Below are 26,143 nucleotides of genomic sequence, written 5' to 3' on the forward strand. Positions count from 1 at the left end.
GATAGCTCAGATTTTAAGAAACCAAGAGGAGAGGGGAAGTGGATTCCAGGTAGACAGAAGCATATAACTAAAGGTCCATATGTTGACAAAAAACAAGGATATATTAAGCACAGTAATTGCTATAGGGCACATAAGAAAAGGCAAAAAGATGGGAAGCCTGCTTTCAAGCTCATGGTCTAGCTGGAGGAAATAAAACCTGGAACAATCAAGCCCACATCTGAGTGATCCATACATAGATCAAACTCTGAACCATGCAGCATAATCAATTTCCCATTTAAAGTACCACCTGCTTGCCCAGGTAGTATCCAATTCTGACACTTTTATTTCCTATTCCCAACAGGTCTCTGTCCTTTGTCACAACCACCAGCTGTTTCTCCTTTTTCCTGCTGGGTCTGCTGTATTATATCATTGATATGAAGGGTTGGTGGAGTGGCTGCCCTCTTATTTACCCAGGTGATGTAGAAAACAAATTTACAATGGGAAAAGGATTGGCACAGCAGGACCTTCCTCTAGGTCATGTGTAGCAATGGAGGGGATGATCTCTTTTGGAAGTCCCAGATTTATTCTGCACTGGCTTCCAGTTCATGCATAAAAATTTTACTTTATCTCATGTGCAAGTTCCCCTTAGATGGAGCAATTGGCCTACTTTTAGGAAGAGAGGGATGGGATTTTAGACAATGGGTCAAACTTGCTGTCAATTGGACCAAAAGGGTTTGATATTATCTTGGGATGTTTGAAGATGGGATTTATCAAACACATGTAATCTTGAGTTTACAGGGTAAATACCCTCAAATTTCTAAGTCTCTCATCAGCTCCTACAAATTGAAAAAAAGGACTCATGTTTTCAATAACCTCATAACCGTGGGGTAGTAGAGCATGAAGGGAAATAATTCAAGATCAGAAGCTTGACTCTAGATGAGACCTAAAATCTGTGGGATAGCTCTTCAATAACCCCTGGAATTTAGTGAAAATGAAAAAAATTATAGAAAATGGAGAGAGAAAATTTTTATTGCCCAATCTTGGTGGCTAGAGGACATATCACATATGAAACTGATAAAATCATATCCTTACTGGTGAGTAATAACCTAATAAATAATCATTGAAAAGATACTCAGCCCCTAGCACTGTGCTACAGGAGGGAGGGGAAAGTATGGAAAAATTTGACATATTCCTACCCAGAAGAGGTTTATGATTTAATGGGAGGAGAAAGTCAATTAAATTCAACAAGCATTTACTCTAATTATATACCAGGCATAGTATTAGGCACTAGGGATACCCAGACTAAAATAAAACAGTTTCTACCCTCAAGGAACTTATATCCCACAGGTGAAGTAATTGGAGAACAAAATAAGACAAAGCACAGTTAATGCTAAAAGATATTCCCCCCACCCCATAAAAGTCTTCCTCTGATGTCTCTTTATGGCATAGATGCCTGCCTTCTCAAAGACTGGAAGTTTTTGTAGGTCCTACCAAGGTAGGAAAGTGTTGAATATGGGCCCAGTTATAGATTATGTCTGTCATCCTAGGACAAGCCTAAATAAATTCTTAGAAGGTCAGTTAGATGGAGTAGATAGAGTTCCAGGTTTAGAGATGGGAAGACCTGTGTTCAAATATGACCTCCAACACTTTTTTTTAGCTGTGTGACCCTGGGCAAGTCACTTAACATTCATTACCTAGCCCATCTCACTCTTTTGCCTTGGAACTAATACTTAGTATTGATTCTAAGAGAGAAGGTAAGGATCGTTTGTTTGTTTGTCTTAAAGAAGAATATCATCACCAGGTTACCCAGAAGATTATCCAGTCACAAGAAGTAGTGAGAATACTTACTAAATAGGGATGGTAATGATTTATATTAATGAAGATACATCAGGATATAGAATTTCTGATGTGTTCTATGATATCATTAAGGATTATAAAAGTCAGAGAAGGCTTTACAAATTATTTGAGTTTCCAAAGATGGCAAGCTTCCTTAACCAAGAGCCCAGCCTTATAGCAGAGCGTTAGAAGAGAGTAAAGATGAGAAGAGAGGGACTGGGCATTCATTAGGCTACCTTATTGGGAATACCCAAACTATTGTAAGAGGGGAAAAAGAAATAGAGAAATTAGGAGTCAATAAATGAAGTCAGTGAAGTTGTATGGACAAAGTGCTCAGGGAAGCTATGTAGTTCTATGGATAGGATTCCAAGTCTGGAGATTTCAGATCCTAGGTTCAAATCTGGCCTCAGACACTTCCTAGCTGTGTGACCCTTGGCAAATCCCAATCCCAATTGCTTCACCTTTATTGCTCTTCTGCCTTGAAACCAATTCTCAGTATCAATTCTAAGCCATTAGGTAAGGGCTAAATAAAGAAAAAAAGAGTCCTAAATTTGCAATCAGAGAACCTGGGTTCAAGTACCCACTGCCTCTAATTGCCTGGACAAGTCATATTTCTTATTTTACCCCCCCCCCTCAGTTTTCTAAGGTATAAAATAAGATGGTTGCAATAGATGACCTTTCAAGCTGTGATGATGAGAATATTGATCTGGAATTAGAAAGACTCCCAGAGGGCATCTGTTTCACCCCCTTCATTTTTCAAATGAAGAAATGAAGCCCAGTATATATGTGTGATCTTATGAGTTTGATTGGATTGCATTGGATCATAGTAAGGATTCACAGTCCCTGTGCTGAACACAGGACTTTACCCTGGCTGTTCCTTCTAGAGATTCATAAGTAAGACTGTTTCTAAGATTTTTTACTGCAAGGAGGAACTCCCCTTTTGAACTCCTGGCTTTTCCTGATGGTAATAGGAAAACCAAGAAAGGGAAGATTGCCAAAGATAATCACAAACATTAGATAAACCACTAAAATGAATAATCTCTTAAGGACAGTCTTGAAAGTGGTCCTGCCTTGCTTGGTGCCTACTATGGCTGAGCAGCCCCTCTGGGAAAGCTTACCTCTTTGGATGATTGTATTTTTTGCTTTCCCATCAAAATGAACGATCAGGGGCTTTTCTGTCTCTTATCATTACATCAGTCCTCCTGTTAGTCCAAAGAATCCTTTTGGCTCCATGGTTTAAAAATGAGAAAATACTCAGGCTCTATCTGCTCCATGTCTTTCCTTCTACTTTCTTCTGAGAGGCAGATTAGGTTTCAGTTTCAGGAGGTTCTTCCTCTAGTGGCCTTCATCCCCTGGCTTGCAGGGGAGGAAACAAGAGACAAGGCTGAGGTTGCTGCCATTCTGGGGTTCTGAGCCTTTGGAAAGTGAATAGTAGAGGAAGGAGCTAGATGGTAAAGTAAATCTTGTCTCTGCTTTCTTGTTGCAGGAATGAACTCCATATTGGTTTATGTTGGACACTCTCTTCTGGGCAGCTACTTCCCTTTCAGCTGGGAGATGAAGTCACCTACTTCACACGCTGAGCCTCTGGTCCAGGACTTGCTAGGCACAGCAATCTGGGTCTTCATTGCCTTCCTGCTATTTAGAAAGAATATCTTCCTTAAGATCTGACGCCTGAGAGCCAACCCTGAGGTTATAGGATTTTGTTGGTGAACATCATTTGACTGGTTTTGAGGCCTTGGGGAAGGTGATTTTGGAAAGGACAAGTAGGAATTTGGTTGAGCTTTTGGCTCATACCCCAAGTGCCTTAAATCCATTTGCATTATCTGTGCAGAAAAGAACTGTCATTTATACATGGCTCATTCCAGGAAAAACGTCTCAAGGCATGGAGCCAGTCTGATCTCTGCTCCCACTTTAGAAATGAATAGAGGGCTTCAGCACAAAGAGGACTTAGTTCTGGCATGATTGATCCTATTGGAGTTGCCCATTTGGGATATGGGACAATATTGTCTTTTTATCAGATCCCTCCTTCCTCCATACCCCATTCCCTTCAGCAACAAATTACCCCAAAGAGTCCCCAACAACATGCTCTCCAAAGCAAAACCAAGAAATTCTAGACACTTATCCCAAAAAGTATCTTAGATCCTACTCAGATATTAGGTGAATCATTTCTGGTTTTATGAACAAAACTAAAAACTTCTGCTAAGGGTTATAGGTAAAAGATCAGAGATACAGAATTGATATGGACTCCATGTAATCCAACCCCATTTTCTTCAATTGTGCAGACTGAAGCTCAGAATCTACAAAATCTTGTAGATAGTAAATGACAGATCCAGGTTTCAAACCTAGTGACCCAAATCCAATACTCCTTCTGCAATGCTACAGGTTTCTATATCTGAGCCTTTCTTCTCCTCTATATCCCACTCAAGGCAAGTAGAATCACAGCTACTCCCCCCACCACAACCCTGTGTCATTTTCATGGAGATACTGAATCCAAGAGAGCAAAATATTTTCTTTGATATTTTGGCCATAATTTTAGTCCTTCCAGAGGACTAAAACAGCAGTCCTATTGCTGTTGGTATTTAGGACCCTATCAAGGACTCTCCCATGATTCTCATCACCAAGATCAACCAGTTTGTTAATGGAACTTCTCATTTGATATAGATACCTTGGGCCCCAAGCCTGTTTAGCCTTCTTTGCCACAACATCAAAGGATTTTACTTGGGGAGGCAGCATCATGTGGTAGAAAGAGCCTTAAAGTCTTAAAGTCAGGAGACCATTTCTGGCTCAACCTCAGATCAGCTGGGTGCCTTTGAGTAAATTGTACAAAAGAACCCAAGAGTTGGGAAAGGCCTTAGAAGGCATGGAGACCAATCTGAATAAAAATTCCCACTACAACATGGCCAACAAATAGTCATTCACATTTCACCTAAAGACCCCTATGTGGAGCACAAATGGAATGGACCCATTACTTCCCAATCCAACCCCTTCCACTTGAATGCTAAGAAGCATTTTCTTATCTCAAGTTGAAATCAGCTTCTCTGCAACTCTCCTTCACCCCCTTCCTCCCCCACCATTGCTCAAGGTCTTTGCTTTAGGGCTAAGTAGAACCAGTCTAAGCTTCTACATGAGTACCCAAATACTTGAATGTAGATGAGACCTCATTCTCTACTCCACCCCATCTTTCCTTCTCCAGACTCAACATAACCAGTTCCTCCACCAGATCCTTGTTAAGTCACTTAACCTTTCTCCATTTTATTATTCTCCTCTATCAAAAAAGAGTTTGACCACATGATCTCTAAAGTTCCTTATAGCTCTCACATTCTATAAGTCCAATCTGGTCTCAACCAGTCCTAAGAGAAAATATCAGTCAAAGGCAGAGGGAATGCAGAGGCTGAAGGATCAGTCCAAATCCTCAGCAGGATGTTCAAGATGAAGGTTCTAAGGCACTGGCCTGAGCTCATCCCCAATTCCCTATTCAATGTCTTCTAGGCATCGACTGGTTGTCACTTCTGATGTCTGAATAGCTCTTATTGCTTAGTTCTTACAATTTTCCTGTGGGCCTGAGTGGATGAAGGGCTATCTCAGGTTTGAAATCCACTCCAGCTAATCATTCACAGGAAGGAGAATGGAACTGTTAATAAAATTCCTAAGGCATTTTTGCTTCCTGCAGAAATGGAGATTTCTTTTTATTATTATTATGACTAATTGTGTCAGCAGTCAGTCTCTGCATGAACTCAGTGCCAATTAATATGTGCATTCCCCTAGTGATTTACTAGGCTGTACATATTTGAAGTGGAGAGTTGGGGGGGTGGGGAGGAAGTGTTAGATATTTATTTATCCAGGCATATAAATATATTTCACTAATCTCCATCCAAGCTGAAAGCTGACTCTTGGGGTCCCTTCATGTGAGTAAAAGTGATTAATTTCATCATGTCTGGACCAGAGATGCCTTGTGTTATTTAATTAAGGCTTAAGAGAAATATGAATTGTAGTTCTTGAAGTTGATGCCTTTGTTGCCTATTGAGCCAAATAAAGCCCTCTTTTCCTGAGACCCACCAGCAACTATGATATTAGAATTCACACTGAGGCTATAAGAAACTGGGACCACACTTCAAGAAAAAATACCCAATAATTCCCTCTTTGTAAAATTAGAAATGAGTTTACCAAATGCCCTCAGACTAGTAGCAACTGAAGAAATCAATTTAGCAAGAACATGCATACCCAGCTCACCAGTGAGTTGCTCTGGAATAGAAACAGATCATTGTATCCTACGGAAGATGAATATCGACTAGGAAATAAATATCAAGAAGATATTCCAAGAATCCTATTGGTTAGATCTTAGTCTAATGAGAAGTGGGTGCAGTTATCCTTCATGCTTCACAGTACCCTTCTCCCTTCACTAAAAGGGAACACCAACCACAGTTAGCTAGAGAGAAGGATCCCTATGACCCCTTCTTTGACTAAATTAGCAGGGTTTCTCAGAACAAATCTTCGAAGGGAATGGGTTTTCCCCATCTTTTAGCATTCTCTCCAACTGGAAAGTATTTCTGTTTGTGAAAAAGTGAACCAAATCTTCAAAGGAAAGTGCTATAAGATCTGATGTTACTCAGACTCCATCACAGGATGGGCCAGAAGAGAGTGAGTCCATAAGCTTTGGACAAACATCCTGCTTTTTCAGCAGGTTAATCGGATTTTTTAATAAAAGACCATGGAAATGTCAGGGAGTCTGAGCAAACAGAGCCGATCTGGAGCTGCAAATTTCAGCTGAGGAAGAGCAACCTGAGAAAAAAATAAATAAAAAGTAAGAAGAAAAACCAAAATATCTGTTTCCCTGATTTTTGTCTGTACACTCTTCCAATAGAGGCCTCTGCTCTCCATGAGGACTTTTAGAAAGTCATGTAATAAAGAGAAAATCTCAGATAATAATAGAACATTCAGGGGAAAAATACTGCTGGGGACCAAGGACTGACAAGTACCAGGGACGAGGCAACTACTAGAATGGAATGAATGAAGGGTTGTCGTGCCCAGGGCAGATGGGATCTGAGTTGGAAGGATAGCAAATATAAACTTTTAAGTCAAATTTAGTTTGGGCTCATAGCAGGGTATCTATGGATCACTATGATTCAAAAGCTGACTTGAAGAGAAAGACTTTTCCAGAATATAGATTCAGGATTAGGAAGTTCATATTAGAACATATATTTAGAACTAGAATGGAATGGTTTGAAGAGACAGTGATATTTATGAGATTGAAACTTTCCTCAGAGAATTCTGGAACTAGAGTTAGAGAGTATCTCATAGTCTAATCCCTTTATTTTTCAGATGAGAAAATCCAGAGGGCTTGTGATAACTTAAAATCACATGGACAGCAGCATTAGAGGCTGCATGTGAACCCTAATCATCTGATTCCAGAGCTAATGGTATTACAACTGTATCACCCCTCTCCCCAGTACATAACACACACATACATACACACACACCTGAGAGGGAGACAAAGGAAGGACTCAACCTTCCACACATGAGTACGGACTATATGAATACGATCTTATGTGATTTAGGCTAACTGACATCATCCTCAATCTTTTAGAAGTTCAGAGATTCATTGATCTATTGAACCAGGAAATAGAACTAGCTTCATCTTCTACTTGGATTCCACCAAGCACACTGACTTCGTCTGCATATTCTACAGCAATGACTATTTGCTAAATTTGAGAGTGGGAGTTCTGGAGATACCACAGAAGGGGCCAGTGGGAAATCCATATGGACCCATGCTAAATGGCTACATAGAGTAGGGGGGAGAATGGAAGGAATTGAGTCTACTTTTATTTCTGAGTTCTCTCCCTCAATACTATATATATATCCAACATGCTGAAGCATTTCATGGCTCTTCACTGGACATACCCTTCAGAAGGTACATTTAACAATGTAAAGAAAATCGACTATAGCCCTCATTTGTTCTGAGACTGCTTGTAGGCATAAGGTAAGACATAGAAAGGATCTCCAGCCCAGTCACTACATTGGTTATCCTACTGTGGCAACAGGGTTGACTTTCTTGCCAGGAGAGGAAGCTAGTGAGCAAGGTAGAACCAGATCTTGGCAGAGCAATGTAGCTCTGAGAGAATCTGGTGTACCCTAGATGGCTTTCTCCATGTATTGTGTATTCCCTTGTGTTTATAAAGAAATTTTATGTACCAGGCTCTGTTGAAGGTTGCCTGAGATCTCATGTACAAAGTATATTTAAGGGCCAAATGATAGTGACTTTGATCAACGAGATTAAAAACAGCTTTGTCCTTGCTAGAATCTTCTGAGTGATTTTTACTCTCCTAGGAATTCATGAATTGGAGAAACTTGACAGATAATTTCCTCAACAGGCCTCAAATTCCTTGGTCCTTCTAAGCATCTTAACTAAACTAGTGGTAAACTAAATTATAATTGCTATAATGCAAGGAGTAGTTCAAGATGTGACCCACATCCATAGCACAAGTCTTGTCATGAACAAAACCAACAAATTTATGACCAAAATTTTCCTATAATGTTAAAAAATACATATCCCAAGAGGATAATTCAGTCCAATCTCTTCCCACTGAGTTTCTGATGTTAGGACATGGGGAGGAAAGGTCTTGTTTCTGAAATTGTACTTTTATTTATTTTATTGAACATTTTCCAATTATATTTTTAAAGAGTTGTTCCTAATTTTATGGCTTTTTAATAATATTTTCTTCCCCCCAATTACGTGTAAAAACAATTTTAACATTTTTTTAAGTTCCAAATTCTCTCCCTCCCTCCAATCCTTTCTCCTTTTCTCCCTGAGATGGTAAGAAATCTGACATCAATTTTACATATGTAATCATGTAAAACATTTTCCAACATTAGTCATTTTATGAAAGAAACTTTATCTCCAGAAAAGAGGAAAGTTAAATATAGCATGTCTTAGTTTATATTCAGACTCCATCACTTTTTTCCTCTGGAAGTGGATAGCATTTTTTTTATCATGAGTCTTTGGGAATGTCTTGGATCACTGTATTGCTGAGAATACCTAGATTATTCACTATTGTTCAATAAACAATCTTGCTGTTACTATGAACAATGTTCTTCTGGTTCTGCTCACTTCACTTTGCATCAGTGCATGCAAATCTTCCAGGTTTTTCTTCCAGCAGTCATCCTGCTCTAATGTCTGGCTAGATTTTGGTTAAATGTTATCCTAGGATATGTTACATAGTCTTTCTACTCTCCTTTGATTCCATTAAATATAAAGCAGAAGAGGCAGCTAGAGTCTTGAAATCCTAACCCAGATTCACCTAAGAAAACAGCATATGCAGTGTGCTTAGGGCTGTCATTGCTGCTGGAGAAAGGAGAGAGATTCTCTCTCCCTCTTTAGATTTCCAAGAGTTTGAAGAGTTCCCAAATATTTGACAAGAGAGATGGGATAGTATCACTAGATAAAATCTTCTGAGTGATCCATTTCTCACCTTTGGTAAAAGCTTTTCCTGTTCATTTCTCTTGCCCCTTACTCTATCTCTGGAAGTGTGAGGACCACTAAACGTTGCTCTGTCAAAGCACATGTTCTTCTGTTCCAAGCCAGAGCATATACATTTTTGGAAGAGGAACAGATCCAAGATCTATCCCTCTGCATACTCAATGGGAGGCCCCAGATACTAATTACCCTAATTATATACTAAACAATTAGGCAATCTGAAGTGGAGAAAAGATGACCAGCTATCTGGAGAAATGAATTCTAGTCCTTGGTTTGCCATTAAATTACCTTGTAACTATACACAAGACTTTCCACCTTTCAGGGCCTCAAGCTTTTCATCTGAAAAATAAGGGAATTGGACACAATATCTCTAAAGTCTCTTTCAAATGTTATGCTTTTATGAAAGATGAGACCTAAACATGCCACCTCAGAAGAAGGAAGCCAGTGAATCACATGTAAACCAAGGGACAAATGCCTGAGAGCCAAGCACTTCCTCAAAGCAAGATTGGATGGTCAAAGGAGGCTATTCTTAGAGAGGAGTCAACACTGAGGATGAAGAAGGAGGAGGCTAAAGGTTCAGAATTTCACAATTTCAACAAAAACCAGATATGATAGGCATGCTGAACTCTAACAAGGGCAGTATCGACAAATGGTTCATTTCATTACTGATGATTCCCCCGCAGTGTGAAAGCAGATTATTCTTTATCTGGAAAGAGGGATGACAAAGAATTGGGACTTTTAACATTTTTGTCCTTCTCTACAAATCCATTGTAGTGCTATGATGGGGGCAGGGTAGTTAGAAGCTGCATCTGGTGCCCATTGCTGTCTGTAATTAATCAATATTTTTAATTACTTACATGATTGACTAATAAAAATCCCCACTGACTAATTGATTTTTAGATCAAGCAAAAGACTCCATTTTTTTTTAAATTGGAAGTTTTTATTTTCATTTAAAAGAGATTATTTTTTTTTCTAACCAATTTGATGGGAAGTGTAAATGGAGGCCTGTCAACCAAATGACAAATCTTAGGGGTAAAAAAAAAATTCTTTTAATTAATCAACTATCCAACTAATGGTGGTTTGGCTGACCCTCATGAACATGAGCCTAACAGAAAACTCTGCTTTGTCAGAAAACAAGCCTTCAAGAGACAATTGTCCTAATTGATAACTAGGCTTCTCCTTTGGGGTATCTCTGGTTACTGTCCATGCTCATCAATCATAGTCCTGGTTAGGCCCATAGGAATAACCTCAGCACTCACATACTTCCCCTGCAAATGTTTAAATCAACAAAAAACTAAAGAGTCAGTAACTTCTCATTGTGGACCAGAGATGAGGGACTGATTATCTAGAAATCAAACTGGAAGTTACCTGACTCTCCAAACTCAATTGCTTAGAAAGACAAGGAGGAAGCCCATCTTAATGTCCCCATTCAAAAGATGTGAAGATTCCTACCTATAGATGGTTAGATCTTCCAGCTATTCCAACTGTTTGCAGATGATGTGATACTGCTTATGTCAAACACTCAGACCCTGCAGAGCCTTCTAAACCAGATCTGCAATGACTTAAAATATTTTAGCCTAATTATTTATAAAAGAAAAAATATGAATGAAAAATATGGCCCATTCTATGCAACTAGATGGATAATTACCAAGCTCAACTGTCATATACATAAATTTATCCATATATATGTACATTTCTGTCAGTCAATAAACATTTATTAAGCACCTACTGTATGCTAGGTACTGTGCTAAGCACTGAGGATTACAAATGTGGGAAAACAAAGATAGCCCCTGCCTTCAAGGAGCTTTCAATCTAATAGGGGAAGACAAAACACAGAAGGAAGCTGAAAAAATGTGGGAAATGGGGAGAATATACTTGACAGAGGTTCCATGGTTGAAAAGTCAGTCTAACAAGTCCCAAAGTAGAGCAGTTATGTGAGATGGAGATGTCTGAGTTGAGCTCTATTTTTCTTTTCTTTTTTTTAAATTTGGTCAATTTCAAACATTATTCCCTGGTTACAAAAATAATTTTCTATTCTCCCCTCCCCTCTCCCATCCCCTCCCCTCCCATAGTTGATGCACAATTCCACTGGGTATTACATGTGTCTTTGATCAGAATCCATTTCCATATTGTTGGTATTTGCACTAGGATGTTCATTCAGAGTCTACATAAGTCCATTACATTCGATTGTACCACAGTGTATCAGTCTCTGTGTACAATGTTCTTCTGGCTCTGCTCCTTTCATTCTGCATCACTTCCTGGAGGTCATTCTAGTTCTCATGGAATTCTTCCACTTTATTATTCCTTTGAGCACAATAGTATTCCATCACCAACATATACCACAATTTGTTCAGCCATTCCCCAATTGAAGGACATCCTCTCATTTTCCAATTTTTTGCCACCACAAAGAGTGCAGCTATGAATATTTTTGTACAAGTCTTTTTCCTTATTATCTCTTTGAGGTACAGACCCAGCAGTGCTATGGCTGGATCAAAGGGCAGACAGTCTTTTAGCACCCTTTGGGCATAGTTCCAAATTGCCCTCCAGAATGGTTGGATTAATTCACAACTCCACCAGCAATGAATTAATGTCCCCACTTGGCCACATCCCCTCCAGCATTCATTACTTTCTGCTGCTGTCATGTTAGCCAATCTGCTTGGTGTGAGGTGATACCTCAGAGTTGTTTTGATTTGCATCTCTCTGATTATAAGAGATTTAGAACACTTCTTCATGTGCTTATTAATAGTTTTGATTTCTTTAACTGAAAACTGCCTGTTCATGTCCCTTGCCCATTTATCAATTGGAAAATGGCTTGATTTTTTGTACAATTGATTTAGCTCATTGTAAATTTGAGTAATTAGACCTTTGTCAGAGGTTTTTGTTGTGAAGATTGTTTCCCAGTTTATTTCCCTTCTGATTTTGGTTGTATTGGCTTTGTTTGTACAAAACCTTTTTAATTTGATGTAGTCAAAATTAATTATTTTACATGTTGTGACTCTTTCTAACTCTTTCTTGGTCTTAAAGTCTTTCCTTTCCCAAAGGTCTGACATGTATCACATAATTTACTTATAGTTACCTTCTTTATGTTCAAGTCATTCACCCATTCTGAATTTATCTTGGTGTAGGGTGTGAGGTGTTGATCCAAACCTAATCTCTCCCACACTGTCTTCCAATTTTCCCAGCAGTCTTTATCAAATAGTGGATTTTTACCCCAAAAGCTGGGGTCTTTGGGTTTGTCAGATACTGTCTTGCTGAGGTCACTTACCCCAAGTCTATTCCACTGATCCTCCTTCCTGTCTCTTAGCCAGTACCAAATTGTTTTGATGACCACTGCTTTACACTATAGTTTGAGATCTGGGACTGCAAGCCCACCTTCCTTTGTATTTTTTTTCATTATTTCCCTGGATATCCTTGATCATTTGTTCTTCCAAATGAACTTTGTTATGCTTTTTTCTAGTTCAGTAAAAATTTTTTTGGAAGTTCAATGGGTATGGCACTAAATAAATAGATAAGTTTGGGTAAGATGGTCGTTTTTATTACGTTAGCTCATCCTACCCAGGAGCAGTTAATGTTTTTCCAATTGCTCAGATATAGTTTTAGTTGTGTGGAAAGTGTTTTGTACTTGTGTTCATATAGTTCCTGTGTTTGTCTCGGCAGATAGATTCCTAAGTGTTTTGTATTGTCTAGGGTGATTTTGAATAGAATTTCTCTTTCTAATTCCTGCTGCTGAGATGTGTTGGAGATAAATAGAAATGCTGATAACTTATGTGAGTTTATTTTGTATCCTGCAACTTTGCTAAAGTTGTTGATTACTTCCACTAGCTTTTTAGTTTATTCTCTAGGATTCTTTAAGTAGAACATCATATCATCTGCAAAGAGGGATAGCTTGGTCACTTCATTGCCAATTTTAATACCTTCCATTTCTTTTTCTTCTCTAATTGCTACTGCAAGTGTTTCTAGTACAATGTCAAATAGTAGAGGTGATAATGGGCATCCTTATTTCACTTCTGATCTTATTGGGAATGCATCCAGTTTATCCCCATTGCAGATGATGTTGGCTGATGGTTTTAGATAGATACTGTTTATTATTTTTAGGAAAGACCCATCTATTCCTATACTTTTTAGTGTTTTTAATAGGAATGAGGGTTGTATTTTGTCAAAGGCTTTTTCTGCATCTATTGAGATAATAATGTGATTTTTGTTGGTTTTCTTGTTGATATGGTCAATTATGTAGATGTTTTTCCTGATATTGAAGCATCCTTGAATTTCTGGTATAAATCCCACCTGATCATAGTGAATAACCCTCTTGATCACTTGCTGGAGTCTTTTTGCTAGTATCCTATTTAAGATTTTTGCATCTATGTTCATTAAGGAGATTGGTCTGTAGTTTTCTTTCTCTGTTTTTGACCTGCCTGGCTTTGGAATCAGTACCATATTTGTGTCATAAAAGGAATTTGGTATAACTCCCTCTTTGCTTATTATGTCAAATAGTTTGTATAGTATTGGGATTAGCTGTTCTTTGAATGTTTGATAGAATTCACTTGTGAATCCATCATACCCTGGGGATTTTTTCTTTGGGAGTTCTTTAATGGTCTGTTCAATTTCTTTTTCTGATATGGGATTATTTAAGAATTCTATTTCTTCTTCTGTTAATGTAGGCAATTTATATTTTTGTAAATATTCATTCATATAACCTAGATTGGCATGTTTATTGCCATATAATTGGGCAAAATAGTTTTTAATGATTGCCTTAATTTCCTCTTCATTGGAGGTGAATTCTCTCTTTTCATCTATGATACTGTTAATTTGCTTTTCTTCTTTCCTTTTTTAAATTAGATTGACCAGTACTTTGTCTATTTTGTTTTTTTTCAAAATATCAGCTTCTAGTCTTATGTATTAGTTCAATAGTTCTATCACTTTTGATTTTATCAATTTCTCCGTTAATTTTTAGTATCTCTAATTTGGTTTTCTTCTGGGGATTTTTAATTTTTTCACTTTCAATGATTTGCATGTCCAAATCATTGAACTCTGCCCTCTCTAATTTGTTAATATATAAACTCAAGGATATAAATTTTCCCCTGAGTACTGCTTTGGCTACATCCCATAGTTGTTGAAAGGATGTCTCATCATTGTCATTTTCTTCAATGAAATTATTAATTGTTTCTATGATTTGTTCTCTAACTAACCAATTTTGGAGAATCATATTGTTTAATTCACAATTAATTTTTTATTTGGCTCTCCATGTACCCTTACTGATAATTATTTTTATTGCCTTATGATCTGAAAAGGTTGCATTTATTATTTCTGTTTTTCTGCATTTGTATGCCACGTTTTTATGACCTAGTATATGGTCAATATTTGTGAATGTACCATGTGCTGCTGAAAAGAAGGTGTTTTCCTTTTGTCCCTCTTTATTTTTCTCCATATATCGATTAACTATAATTTTTCTAAGATTTCATTCACCTCTTTTACCTCTTTCTTATTTATTTTTTTATTTGATTTATCTAAATTTGATAGTGGTAGGTTCATGTCTCCCACTAGTATAGATTTATTATCTATTTCCTCCTTCAATTCTACTAGTTTTTCCATTAGAAATTTGGGTGCTATATAATTTGGTGCATACATGTTGATTAGTGATATTTCCTCATTGTCTATACTCCCTTTTATCAGGATGTATTTACCTTCCTTATCCCTTTTAATCAGGTCTATTTTTATTTTGGCTTTGTCAGATATCATGATTGCAACTCCTGCCTTCTTTCTATCAGTTGAGGCCCAATAGGTCTTGCTCCAACCTTTAATTCTGACCTTGTGAGTATCTACTCACCTCATGTATATTTCTTATAGACAACATATGGTAGAGTTTTGGATTCTAATCCACTCTCCTATTCATTTACGTTTTCTGGGGGAGTTCATCCCATTCGTGTTCAAAGTTATGATTGTCACTTGTGAATTCCCTAGCATTTTGTTACCATCTCCTCTTTCTGTCCTTTCTTCTTTTGCTATATCCTTTTAAACCAGTGGTTTACTTTTAGTCAATCCCCCTATACCCCTCCCTTGATATGCTTCCCTTTATGGTCCCTCCTTTTTTGTTCCCTTCTTGCTTTTTTTTAGGGTTTGTTAAGTTCCCTCCCCCCTCTCCTTCCCTCCCTTTTTGTACTCCCTCCCCCTTACCCCCTTAATTTTCTCTTCTCCCTTACCCTGTAGGATAAGATAGAATTCAAGATCCCAATGGATCTAGATGCTCTTCCCTCTCAGAATTGATTTCACTGAGAGTAAGGTTTAAGTAATACCACTTCGCGCTCTCTTCCTCTCCTTCTCATATGAGAGTTCTTCCCCTCCCCTTCCCATGTGTATCTTTATGTGAAAAAGATTATTCTATATATTTTATTTCTTCAAGTATCTCTTTGTACCCTCTTTGATTCCCCCCACCTTTTTTCTTTTTTTCATATCATCTTATAACCCTTAATGCCCCAATCTTTTCCTATAATTGATTCTTCTAATTACTATTATAATGAATTCAGTTTTTGAGAGTTACAAAATAACATTTTCCTCATATATTAATATATATAATTTGATCTAATTGTTGCCCTTAAAGAAAAGAGTTTGAATACAAAAAATGAAAAAAAAATTCTCCTTTTCCCTCTTTTTCTTATTGACCTTTTCATGTTTCTCTTGATCTTTGTGTTTGGATATCAAACTTGCCACTTAGTTCTGGTATTTTCTTTACAAATACTTAGAAACCTTCTATTTTGTTGAATGCCCATACTTTCCCCTGGAAGTATATAGTCAGTTTTGATGGATAGGTGATTCTTGGTTGAAGATCCAGTTCTCTTGCCTTTCTGAATATCATATTCCAGGCCTTGCAGTCCTTTAGTGTGGAAGCTGCCAGGTCTTGTGTGATCCTGATTGGTGCTCCATGGTATCTGAATTGTCTCTTTTTGGCTTTCTTATAGAATTTTCTCCTTATCTTGAAAGCTCTGGAATTTGGCAATTACATCCCTGGGGGTTGTCTTTTGGGGATTTAGCATAGAGGATGTTCTATGAACTCTTTCAATGTCTATTTCCCCCCTTGTTCAAGAACATCAGGGCAGTTTTCTTGGATGATTTCTTGTAGTATGATGTCAAGATTTCTGTTTATTTCTGGATTTTTCAGGTAGACCAATGATTTTCAAATTGTCTCTCCTTCCTCTGTTTTCCTGATCTGTCACCTTGTCAGTGAGATATTTTTATGTTTTCTTCTATTTTGTTAGTCTTTTGACTTTGCTTTATTAATCCTTGCTGTTTTGCAAGATCATTGGTTTCCAGTTGCTCAATTCTGGTCCTTAAGGCCTGGTTTTCTGCTTTAACCTTTTGATTTTCAGCTATAATTTTTTGGTTTTCTGCTATAATTTTTTGGTTTTGTGCAATAATTTTTTGATTTTCTTTTTGAACCATTTCCCGCTTATCTTGCCAGAAGGCTTCCATCTTTTCATAAGCTCCAATTTAAATTCTTCCAGAGCTTGTGGACAATTTCCATTTTTTAGAAGGTTTTGTTTGTGCTTGAATTTCCTCCTGCATATCCTCTGTAGCCTGGGTTTTTCCTCCATAAAAATTTTCAAGGGTCAATGCTTTTTTTGGAAGGTGTTTGGGGCTCCTGTGTGCAATTAGCCATCACTGTGGAAGATTTATCTTCCCTTTTTAGTCAGAAATCTGAGTAATCTGGACAGGTTCTCTGTGTATGGAGTTAAGGAGCAAGGATTTTGCCTGAGGCAAGCTCTCAAATCTCCACAGCTGTGCTACCTTCCTGGGGATGCCCACGTTCTATGCTCCCCCACCCACTGGGGTTTCAGGTATAACTGCTCTCAGGGGTAGGTCCTTGGAGGTCTTAGTCAGCTCCTAAGACCTATAGCTGCCCCTTTCTTGCTCCAGAGGTGCCCCTCACTCACTCACTGATTCTGGCACAAGCTGGCTCTGACTCTGGCTCTGTAGGTGGGGTGGGGAAGCGTAGATCAGCTCACGTTTGGGTGGGAGCTTTTTCACCCCCTTATAGGTGTGGAAATGCCCAAATCCCAAGTACCTTCAATGCTTCACCCTACTGTAGAGTCCCTTCATTCTCATGAAAATGGTTTTCTGCATCTTGTGAGGTAGTCTATATTGGTGGGTCTGAGAGAGGAAGCATTTCCCACATCTAGACTGCCATCATGCTTACCCGGAAGCCGAGCTCTATTTTTAAATGGAAGTTAGAAGTTAGATTCACCCAATCAGAGAAGTAGAAGGAAGTGATGAGGTGGAGTACCAAAGCTGATAAAATATTACATCTATGGATCTGTCTATATGTACATTTCCATATATTTCTACATATATCTCTCTATATATAGTATGTGTGTTTGTATCTTAGACAGAAACTCAAGATAGATGAGTTGGGCTCATAATGAAACAGAACAATGAGTTAGTACTATAATTAAACAGAAAGAGAAAAGTAAGCTGGAATGCCTTTGAAATTATAAAGTTCCTTTAAAAAATTCCAAACTTCTTAAGAAGCAAAGTTTCATCCTTTTAATACTAGCATTCTAAATGTATTATTGTATGATTATGAGTAAATCAGCACTGGTTTCTAAAGAATGAAAAATAAGTATTGTCTAAAGGACAGTGAATGGTGGATGAGAGCAAGATGTAACATTTTTTTAAAAGGAGTAATTAAAAAGAACTTAATTGAAAGGGCCGGACAAAGATGACAAGAGGAAGAAGTATAGTTCCATTGCTCCAACATGCCTTCTCCACAAAGTTCTAGAAAATATGCCAGGTCAAGTCCTGGCTGGGAGTTCCAAGAGAAAAAAAATCAGAATGAGTAATTTTTTCAGCCCAGGTTGGCTTAGGGAGACAGAAAGAGAAGTCTGTAGATACTTACATTGGGGGTCTAGTCAAAAACATTTGTTCAGAGTATTCTAATGCTCAGGACTGAAAAATCATTAGACTGTGTATCAGCCATGAACCAACATGACTTCATGCAGGGTGCAGGAAAAAAAAGTGCCAACTGGTGGTCCTGTTGTTCTCTAACCTAGAGGTTCAAGGGTAAATTGAGGAAGTGATCTATTTAAGGGCTGGGATTCAGTAGGGAGGCTTTGAGCCCTAGGCTATATTCTAAGCAAGGAACAGGTTGATAAACAAGCAGCAGATAAATGTGTGATTCTGACCCTAGTAAGAAAGCAGGGTTTCAGTTCCATTCTCCAGCCTAGTCTAAAGCCTACAGTGGGATAACCAGGGTAGGAATTCCCCACCAAAGGGGAACCTTCACTTCTGTTACTCTCAACCTAAAAATCTTCCCTGTTAACTGGTAGTGATTTAACCTACCAGTTTATTTGAACTTTTATCCAGGCCCATAGGAGTGCTCTTCAGATACAAATCTGGATTTAGAACTTGGCTATATTAAGATAAAGAGGACATTAATCAGATTTTGCCCCAGGTTAAAGCACTTTGGGAGCATTGAGAGTTTTAAGGTCTCTAATCTGATCTGTCCCTGAAATCCTAGAATAATACAATAGTCAATATTCCAATAAAGCAGCAGAAAGACCCCAAAAGAACAAAAACTCAGACTAAACATTTCCTCTAGAAGTACTCAGAGCTCAGTTTTAATATAAAATCCAAAGTCAAACACTGGGCTAAAAGAATAAACAAACAAAAATCCCTTCAAAAAGAGCTATTGTGGTGACAAGGATGCCTGAGACACAAACCTGGAAAATAATGATTTCAAAATATCTATAGGCAAAACCTCAAAGAAAAACATAGTTTGGAGAAAAGTCCAACGAAAAGAAATGAAGTAAGAATTTTAAAAGAGAAAAAGATTTATGAAAAACTAAATGAGAGTTCTAAAGGGAAAAATGGGTAAAGAAACAAAAGCAATGGATTCATTGCTAGAAGGGGTCTTACCCATCTAGTAGAGTCCCCTTATTTTATGAATGACAGCTTAAATGCAGGGAAATTTACTGACATAATTCATCATTTCAACCCATGTCCTCTAACACCAAAGCTATGTTTTTCCCCCCATGGGATTAGAATCTATTATTAATTAGTCAAATCAGGAATGTCTAATCTTAAACCCTCCCTCCCCATCCACAATTTGTATTTAAGAATATCAGCTTTCTCACTATTATTTATCAAACTTGGTTGCTGAATTATAGCCCTCCATATAGTGGGAGGTCATACTTAATGCCAATTAACTGGGTCTAAAAGAACTTTTCTGGAGAGAGATGGTTTAGTTCAGGTTGTGATCTAACAGGAGAATCAACAGGAATTCACCTTGCTAATCAACCTAATAAACTTTTTGCCAGAGATCTTAGCATAACCCAGGAGAAACCTTCACAGTCACCAAAGTTGGGAAAGGAAACCCAGAGTCACTGTTGGGAGGGACAGAAATGGAAACAATGATTTGTCTTACACATCTTGATCATCTTTCTTTTATGGCACTCGAGTGCTGTGACATGCACCCTTTTTACTCCTACTATGTTTGCATCACTTTGAGTTTGGAAATTAACAAAAGCAAATGGTCCAGACCTCTCTGATAGGCCAGGATGCTTCATGACTGGCCCTAAGTCCAATCATTCTATGTTAGTTAAGCAAAGGTTCTCAGGCTCCCTAGTGAATTTGACTGGCAACTAGACACTGTAACTAGGCACTGTTACAAATCCCTTTGTGCTTTCCTCAGAATTCTTTCTCACCATCATGGGTTTATCCTGGATCTTGAGTAAAGAATCGACCTCTTAGTGGAACTCAAGTCCCCTCCTAAAGTCATACAGTTCTCTCCCCTACTTCTATAGTCACCACACTCAATCTGCTTAGAGAGAGGGAAAACTGACGAAAACTGATGGACTCATCCATGGCAATGTATGAAGATTAGGACCAAAGTAAACTGGAAATGGAGCATAGACATATTGCCTGGCAGAGGTGTAGCTAGGAACTTTTCCTTTTAGGGTATATAGCAAGCACTTAGTATATAGCCCGATGTACCTATTGGTTGACAATAATGCCAATTTGGGCACCTTGTTACTAACTAGTTCTCTGAAGCAGGGTTGCCAAAATAGTAGTCTCCTATCAGGTCTAAAGAATGGAACTTCTAGATTTCCTTGGACCTTCTAGAGCTTAACTGAGATCACAGCCATTTGTACTAATTTTGTCCAGAAGCCTCTTGTTTGGAGTTTTGAGAGCTATCAAGTCCCAGAAAGAAGATGGAAATTTATGAAACATCAATACATAACTGTGGACAGGAGAAGTCAGAAGAGGTTTTATGAAAGAGGTGGCACTTAACTGGGGCTTAAAACTTAGGTAAGATGTAGATGCACAGAGAAGAGGAAAGAGGGCAGGATAACCTAGATAAAGCTGTGAAGAAAGTCATCAACACAATGAATATATGAGGAAGTAAAGAGATGAATTTAACTGAAGCCATTGCTTATGTTGGGAAGGGAGGGAAAAATAAGAGAGGAAGGGAAGATGGGACCAAATTGTAAAGGTTTTAAGAAAGTAGATCTTAACCTCTTAGACAATGAGACATGATTGAAGATTTTAGGGAAGAATGATTTATCTCAGGGTTCAAATAACTACCAGTGTTTATAAGGCAGGGACTCAGAGAAGTGCCATAGCAAAGATGTAACCCCTAGCTGTTTCAGGAATGCCTCATCATCACACTCTTCTAATATTGGAAGAATGACCTCCAGTCAATAAGGGCTTACCAAATGTAGCCACAGTCTAGAAGATGCCACTCACTACCAATGTGGCATTGGGCATATATAACCTCTTTGTCCAGTTTCTTTATTTCTTCATTGGGTCCAGTAGGCAATGCTGTGCCAGCGCCAGGCCTGAAGTCAGGAAATCCTGAGCTGAAATCTGCCCTCAAATACTTACTAGCTGTGTGACCCTGGGCAAGTCTGTTTGCTTCAGTTTCCTCATTGATGAAATAAGGAAATAATATTATCTATCTCCCAGGTTTGCTGTGAGGATCAAATGGGATAAAAATGGCAAAGCACTTAGTACAGTGCCTGACGTAGCAAGTACTATATAAATAGTAGCTATTATTATGCCCAAAATGAAAGGATTGTGCTAGATGATTTCTGAACTTCCCAAGTCTAAACTAGGAAAGTAAATACTGTATTTGGAAACACACACAACTCCCCTGATAAACTTCCCAGAGATTTGTGTTATATTGTATTTGTAAGGGAAATACATAGGAAAAACTTCCCAGGTATTCTACCAATGTAACCATGCTCTTCCAGCATCCTTGACATGTGCCTAGATCTAAATAATTTTCCCAAAGCTAAAAAATTGGCAAGGCTTCAAGACTGGCCAGCTTCAAACAACTGGAGTGGGGGGAAATCTGCTCAGTGCAATCCCTTGCAATTGCTTATATTGCTTCCAACTTCACAATCACCTCTGTCCAAAGTGCTAACATATTTGTATCATAAGCAGAACTAGAAAGGACATTAAAGCCCCCTGAATCACAGTTGCCAGAGTTGGAAAGGAGCTGAGATTCCATGAATTCTAACCCATCCCTAAAGAAAAATCCCCTCAAAAACATTCCCAATAGAAAATCATCTGCTTTCTCTAAAGATGTTTGGTAAAGGGAAGAGGAACCCCACTACCTCAACAGGGAGCCCATTAAATAGCACTAATTGTTAGGTGTTTTTCCTCACATGGAACTGAAATCTGCCTCTTCAACTCCCATTCTGCCCTCCCCCAGTTCTGTCCTTTAAGACAAAACAGAACAGAGGCAATATAGAAATATTTAAAAAATAAAAGCATTAAGTTTGTTGCCAAAAGACTTTGTTTCAAATTCTGTCTCTGTAACTATAGACATCCTTTCTACTTCTCTGGTTCTCAACTCCTCATTTAGTCAATCAACCAGCAAGTATTAACGTGTGTGATAGGCACTATGCCAAGCCCTTGGAATTCAAAGAAAGGCAAAAGACAGTCCCTGCCCACAAGGAGCTCCCAGTCTAATGGAAGAGACAACATTCTAACAATTTCATATAAATGATATGAGAAGATAAGTTGGAGATAATCAATGGAGGACTATAACAGGATTAAGAGGAAAGTCTTCTTATAGAAGGTGGGATTTTAGTTATGATTTAAAGGAAGCTGGGGGCAGAAAGAAACTATATGTTCTAAAATATTTATAGCAGCTCAAAGAACTGGAAATGAAAGGGATGTCCATCAATTGGGGAGTGACTGAACAAATTGTGGTTATGATTTTGATGGAATATTATTGGGTCAAACAAAATGATCACAAAAATACCTACAAAGACTTATATGAAGTGATGCAAAGTGATGTAAGGAGAATATTGTGCACAGTCAAAACAATAATGTATGGTAATGAACTGTGAATGACTTAACGATCATGAATAGAGCAAATATTTGGGACAATTCCAAGGGACTCATGACAAAAAAGGAAATTCACGGCTATAGATGGATTAGAGGAACTCTGGATGCAGATTACAACACAGAATTCTTCACTTTATTTCCTTCATTAATTTTTCTCAAGTGTAAGCAATATGTATCTTGTTTTATAGTATAATGAACAAGGAACTATGTATTATATAATAATATATGTACAACCTATATAATATTACATGCCTCCTTGGAAAGAAAGGGAAGGATGGGAGGGAGGGGGAAAATTAGACATAGATTTTTGAACATAGGTAGTGCAAGAATTTGTTACTTTTGGATAAGCATATTTATTATAACATCTTACATATTTATGACAAATTATATGTATTATATTATTGTTATGTTACCTATTATATTACGTAATAAAATAAATGGTAACTCAAAAAAAAAGAGTATACAGGAATGAGTAGATATAAGAATCCTGGTAAAGTAAAAAGGGGTTAGGTAACGAAGGGCTTTGAATGCTAAACAGAGGATTTTATATTTAATTCTGGAAATGAAAAAGAATGACTGGAATTTAATGAATAGGTAGGGGCATGGTCAGCTTTAGAAAGATAATTTTGGCATCTGATTGGGGAATAAACAAGAATATGAAGCAATTTGAGGCAGAGGAGACCAACTGAAAGGTTATTACAATCATCCAAATATGAAGTGATTAGGATCTATACCAAGGTGGTGGCAGTGTCAGAACAGAAAGAAGGCAGGTAAGAGAGATGTAGTGAAGGTTAAATCACTTGGACTTGGAAATTAATTACATATGGAGGATGAGAAAGAGTAAGGAATTGAAGATGGTGCCTGAGTCATGAGCCTCGATGACTGAGATGACTGTGGCACCTACAATAGTAACAGGAAAGTTTGGAGGAGAGGCAGGCTTGGCCAAGGGAGGATAGAAGATAATGAAAAGTTCATTTTTGGAAATGTTGAGGAGTTGAAGATGTCTATAGGATATCTGGCTTAAGAAATCCAATAGAAAGTAGAAGGTGTGAGTCTGGAGGTTATGACTGGGTAAGTAGATCTGAGAACATTGTAAAAATGAAAGGATTGTACTGAAGAGACTCTATGGTCCATTTCAGTTCTAAATTTAAAGTCCATGAGTCCAGTTCCTTTTTCATGACAACCTTCCCGATACTTGAATCAAGCTATGATTCCTCTCTTCCATCTTCTCTTCTCCAGGCTAGTCTGACCCTTCGTTTTTACAAATGTAAAAGCAGAGATGAAGTGGCTTACCTAAATCATATAGCAAATAAGAGGCAGACCTAGGAGTCAGTTCTTTTCAGCATATTACTTTGCCCTGCTGCTTAAATTAGGAAAATCTGACAGTGGAGGACAGAGCTGGACATTTTAAAAGCCCACAGATCTGCTGTCCATATTCCCTATTTGGCTCACAAGATAACCCTGCCCAGGTCCACATTCATATGTTGCTTGTTCTATTGGGGGAAATGCCTTTTTCAGTAGGTTTCAGTTTCCCCTCATCATAAGGATTAGTTGTGGCTCCCAGGATCCTCCTTGAGTAGCCTGTCAGAAGCAGACAGTGACAAAAGCTTGCTTTCAATAAGCTGTGTTGCCCTTGCTCCCAAACTGGGATCCTTTGGGAAGACTATGTAGATTTCCTCTATCCCTTGCTTATGGTGTCACAAGAAACACTGGGGTGGAGTCGGGAGTGACTATAAAAAGAGAAAAGAGAAAGTGACTGAAATGTGGGTAGAGGGTATTGGAAGGAGGTGAGGAAGGATAGATGGCTGAGTAGCTGAAGACCAACCTGGTAAACAAAGGCAAGAAATCACAGTGGAGAAAAATCACTGGACTAGCCCTTAATATCTCCACTTTATATATGATTATGATCTATAATATGCATATATTAACATGATATATAATATGTAAAATACAACAATATAATATTGGATAATGTTATGATGTATATAACATGTTAAAATATATCATATATTTATAGATGAAGAAGCTGAAGCTTAAAAGGCTAAGTAATCTTTAAAAACCTTTATCTTCCCTCTTAGAATCAATACTGTGCATTGGTTCCAAGGCAGAAGAGTGATGAGATCTGGCCAATGACTTGCCCAGGTCAAATAGTTAGAAAGTGTCTGAGGCCACATTTGATCCTAGGACCTGCCCATCTCTAGGCCCAGCTCTCAATCTACTGAGCCAACTAGCTGCCTCCAAAGGCTAAGTAATTTAATCAAAGTCATGTAGTCAGTTAGTGGTAGAACTAAAACAAACTTAGGTCTCCTGACTCCCAAATTTCTGTGCTCTTTCTGTGAGGGTAAGGCAATGTCTGACACACAGGAATAATCACAAACCTTGATATTTTGGCTTTGTATTCCCCAGCACCTAGTATTCCTTTGAACCAAGTCGATTTGCATGGAACCCATAGATGCTGATAAATGAGTAACATCTGGGGAGCAGGAGCACAGCGGATTTGCAATGGGAGGGTCTTTGCCCCTGAAACAGTGAATTAAACAGAAAGCCATAGTTCATCTCCCAAAGCTGAACACCTGGACCACAGTTTCCAATTTCTGCCCAGAAAGACAAAGAAGGCAGAGTCTTGCTGTCCCCTAGGTAGCATGTGATGGAGTAGGATTTAGTCATTGAGTCTCAGCCAAAACCAACTCTCCAGCTCCTTGCTCCTCTGTACTCACTCGCCACTGGCTGTCTGGGATGATACCACGCCTCGTATGATTTCACAGTTCTTAAGTACTGAGTGCTTTTCTGTCCAAGGAGCTAAGTGAGGTCTTGTTGACAGACAATTGGCTGAATGCTCTAATTTGCATCAATTGACTCTGTGCCCAGCCTCCTCTCCCTGAGATGAGAAGTCTCTTGCCAGCCATGGAAGGAGACCGATAGCAGGGGAACCATGAAGGATGATGGCAAGCTGCAGAATAGCAGTCTTCAAGGATGGGTCTATTCTCCCCACTACCTCCTCAAAGGCTTGAGGCACTGCTACCTCTATTCCAGGTGGATGCCAGTGGGATGAGGGCCGGAACTGAACTGAACAAACCTTTTCCAGGAATGCCTGAGTGTGTGTGGCAGGAAGTGTGATAGCATCAGTAAAGTCAAGGGAAAGGTTTGTAGAATTCTGAGAAAGACATAATCATAGGAATGGCTCAGATTTCTATAGCACTCTGAGACTTACAAAGCATTTAATAAACATTGTATCATGGGTCCTCCCAACAACCCTGAGATAAGCAGACCTTATTAAGAGAATGTATTTTATAGATGAGGAAAGTGAAACACATCTGCTCACGACCACAGTATTAGTCAGTGTTTTAGGTGGGATTCAAAGCCAGCCCTTCCTGATACCAAGACCAATGTTCTACTTACTTTACCACCTTGATTCTTCAAGCCGAGGCAAACTACAAGAGTCAAAGCTGAGATACAAGCCAGTCATGATCCAGAATCTGGGAATGAGCTATTGGCCCATCATCAAGGGCA

The 26,143-nt window shown here is 38.4% G+C and overlaps 1 protein-coding gene across 1 annotated transcript in view; it reads left to right on the forward strand.

Annotated features, from left to right (window-relative positions):
- LOC100015953 (heparan-alpha-glucosaminide N-acetyltransferase-like) overlaps positions 1-6,624 on the forward strand; it is a 159,367-nt gene extending 152,743 nt beyond the window's left edge. Inside the window, exons 11-12 of the mRNA XM_056815386.1 lie at positions 341-453; positions 3,302-6,624. Coding sequence (XP_056671364.1) covers positions 341-453; positions 3,302-3,483 — 295 coding nt within the window. The 3' untranslated portion in view covers positions 3,484-6,624. The remainder of the gene's footprint in view (positions 1-340; positions 454-3,301) is intronic.
- Positions 6,625-26,143: the final 19,519 nt, after the last annotated feature.

This window comes from Monodelphis domestica, chromosome 1 (assembly GCF_027887165.1).
Source record: "Monodelphis domestica isolate mMonDom1 chromosome 1, mMonDom1.pri, whole genome shotgun sequence".
Lineage (NCBI taxonomy): Eukaryota > Metazoa > Chordata > Mammalia > Didelphimorphia > Didelphidae > Monodelphis > Monodelphis domestica.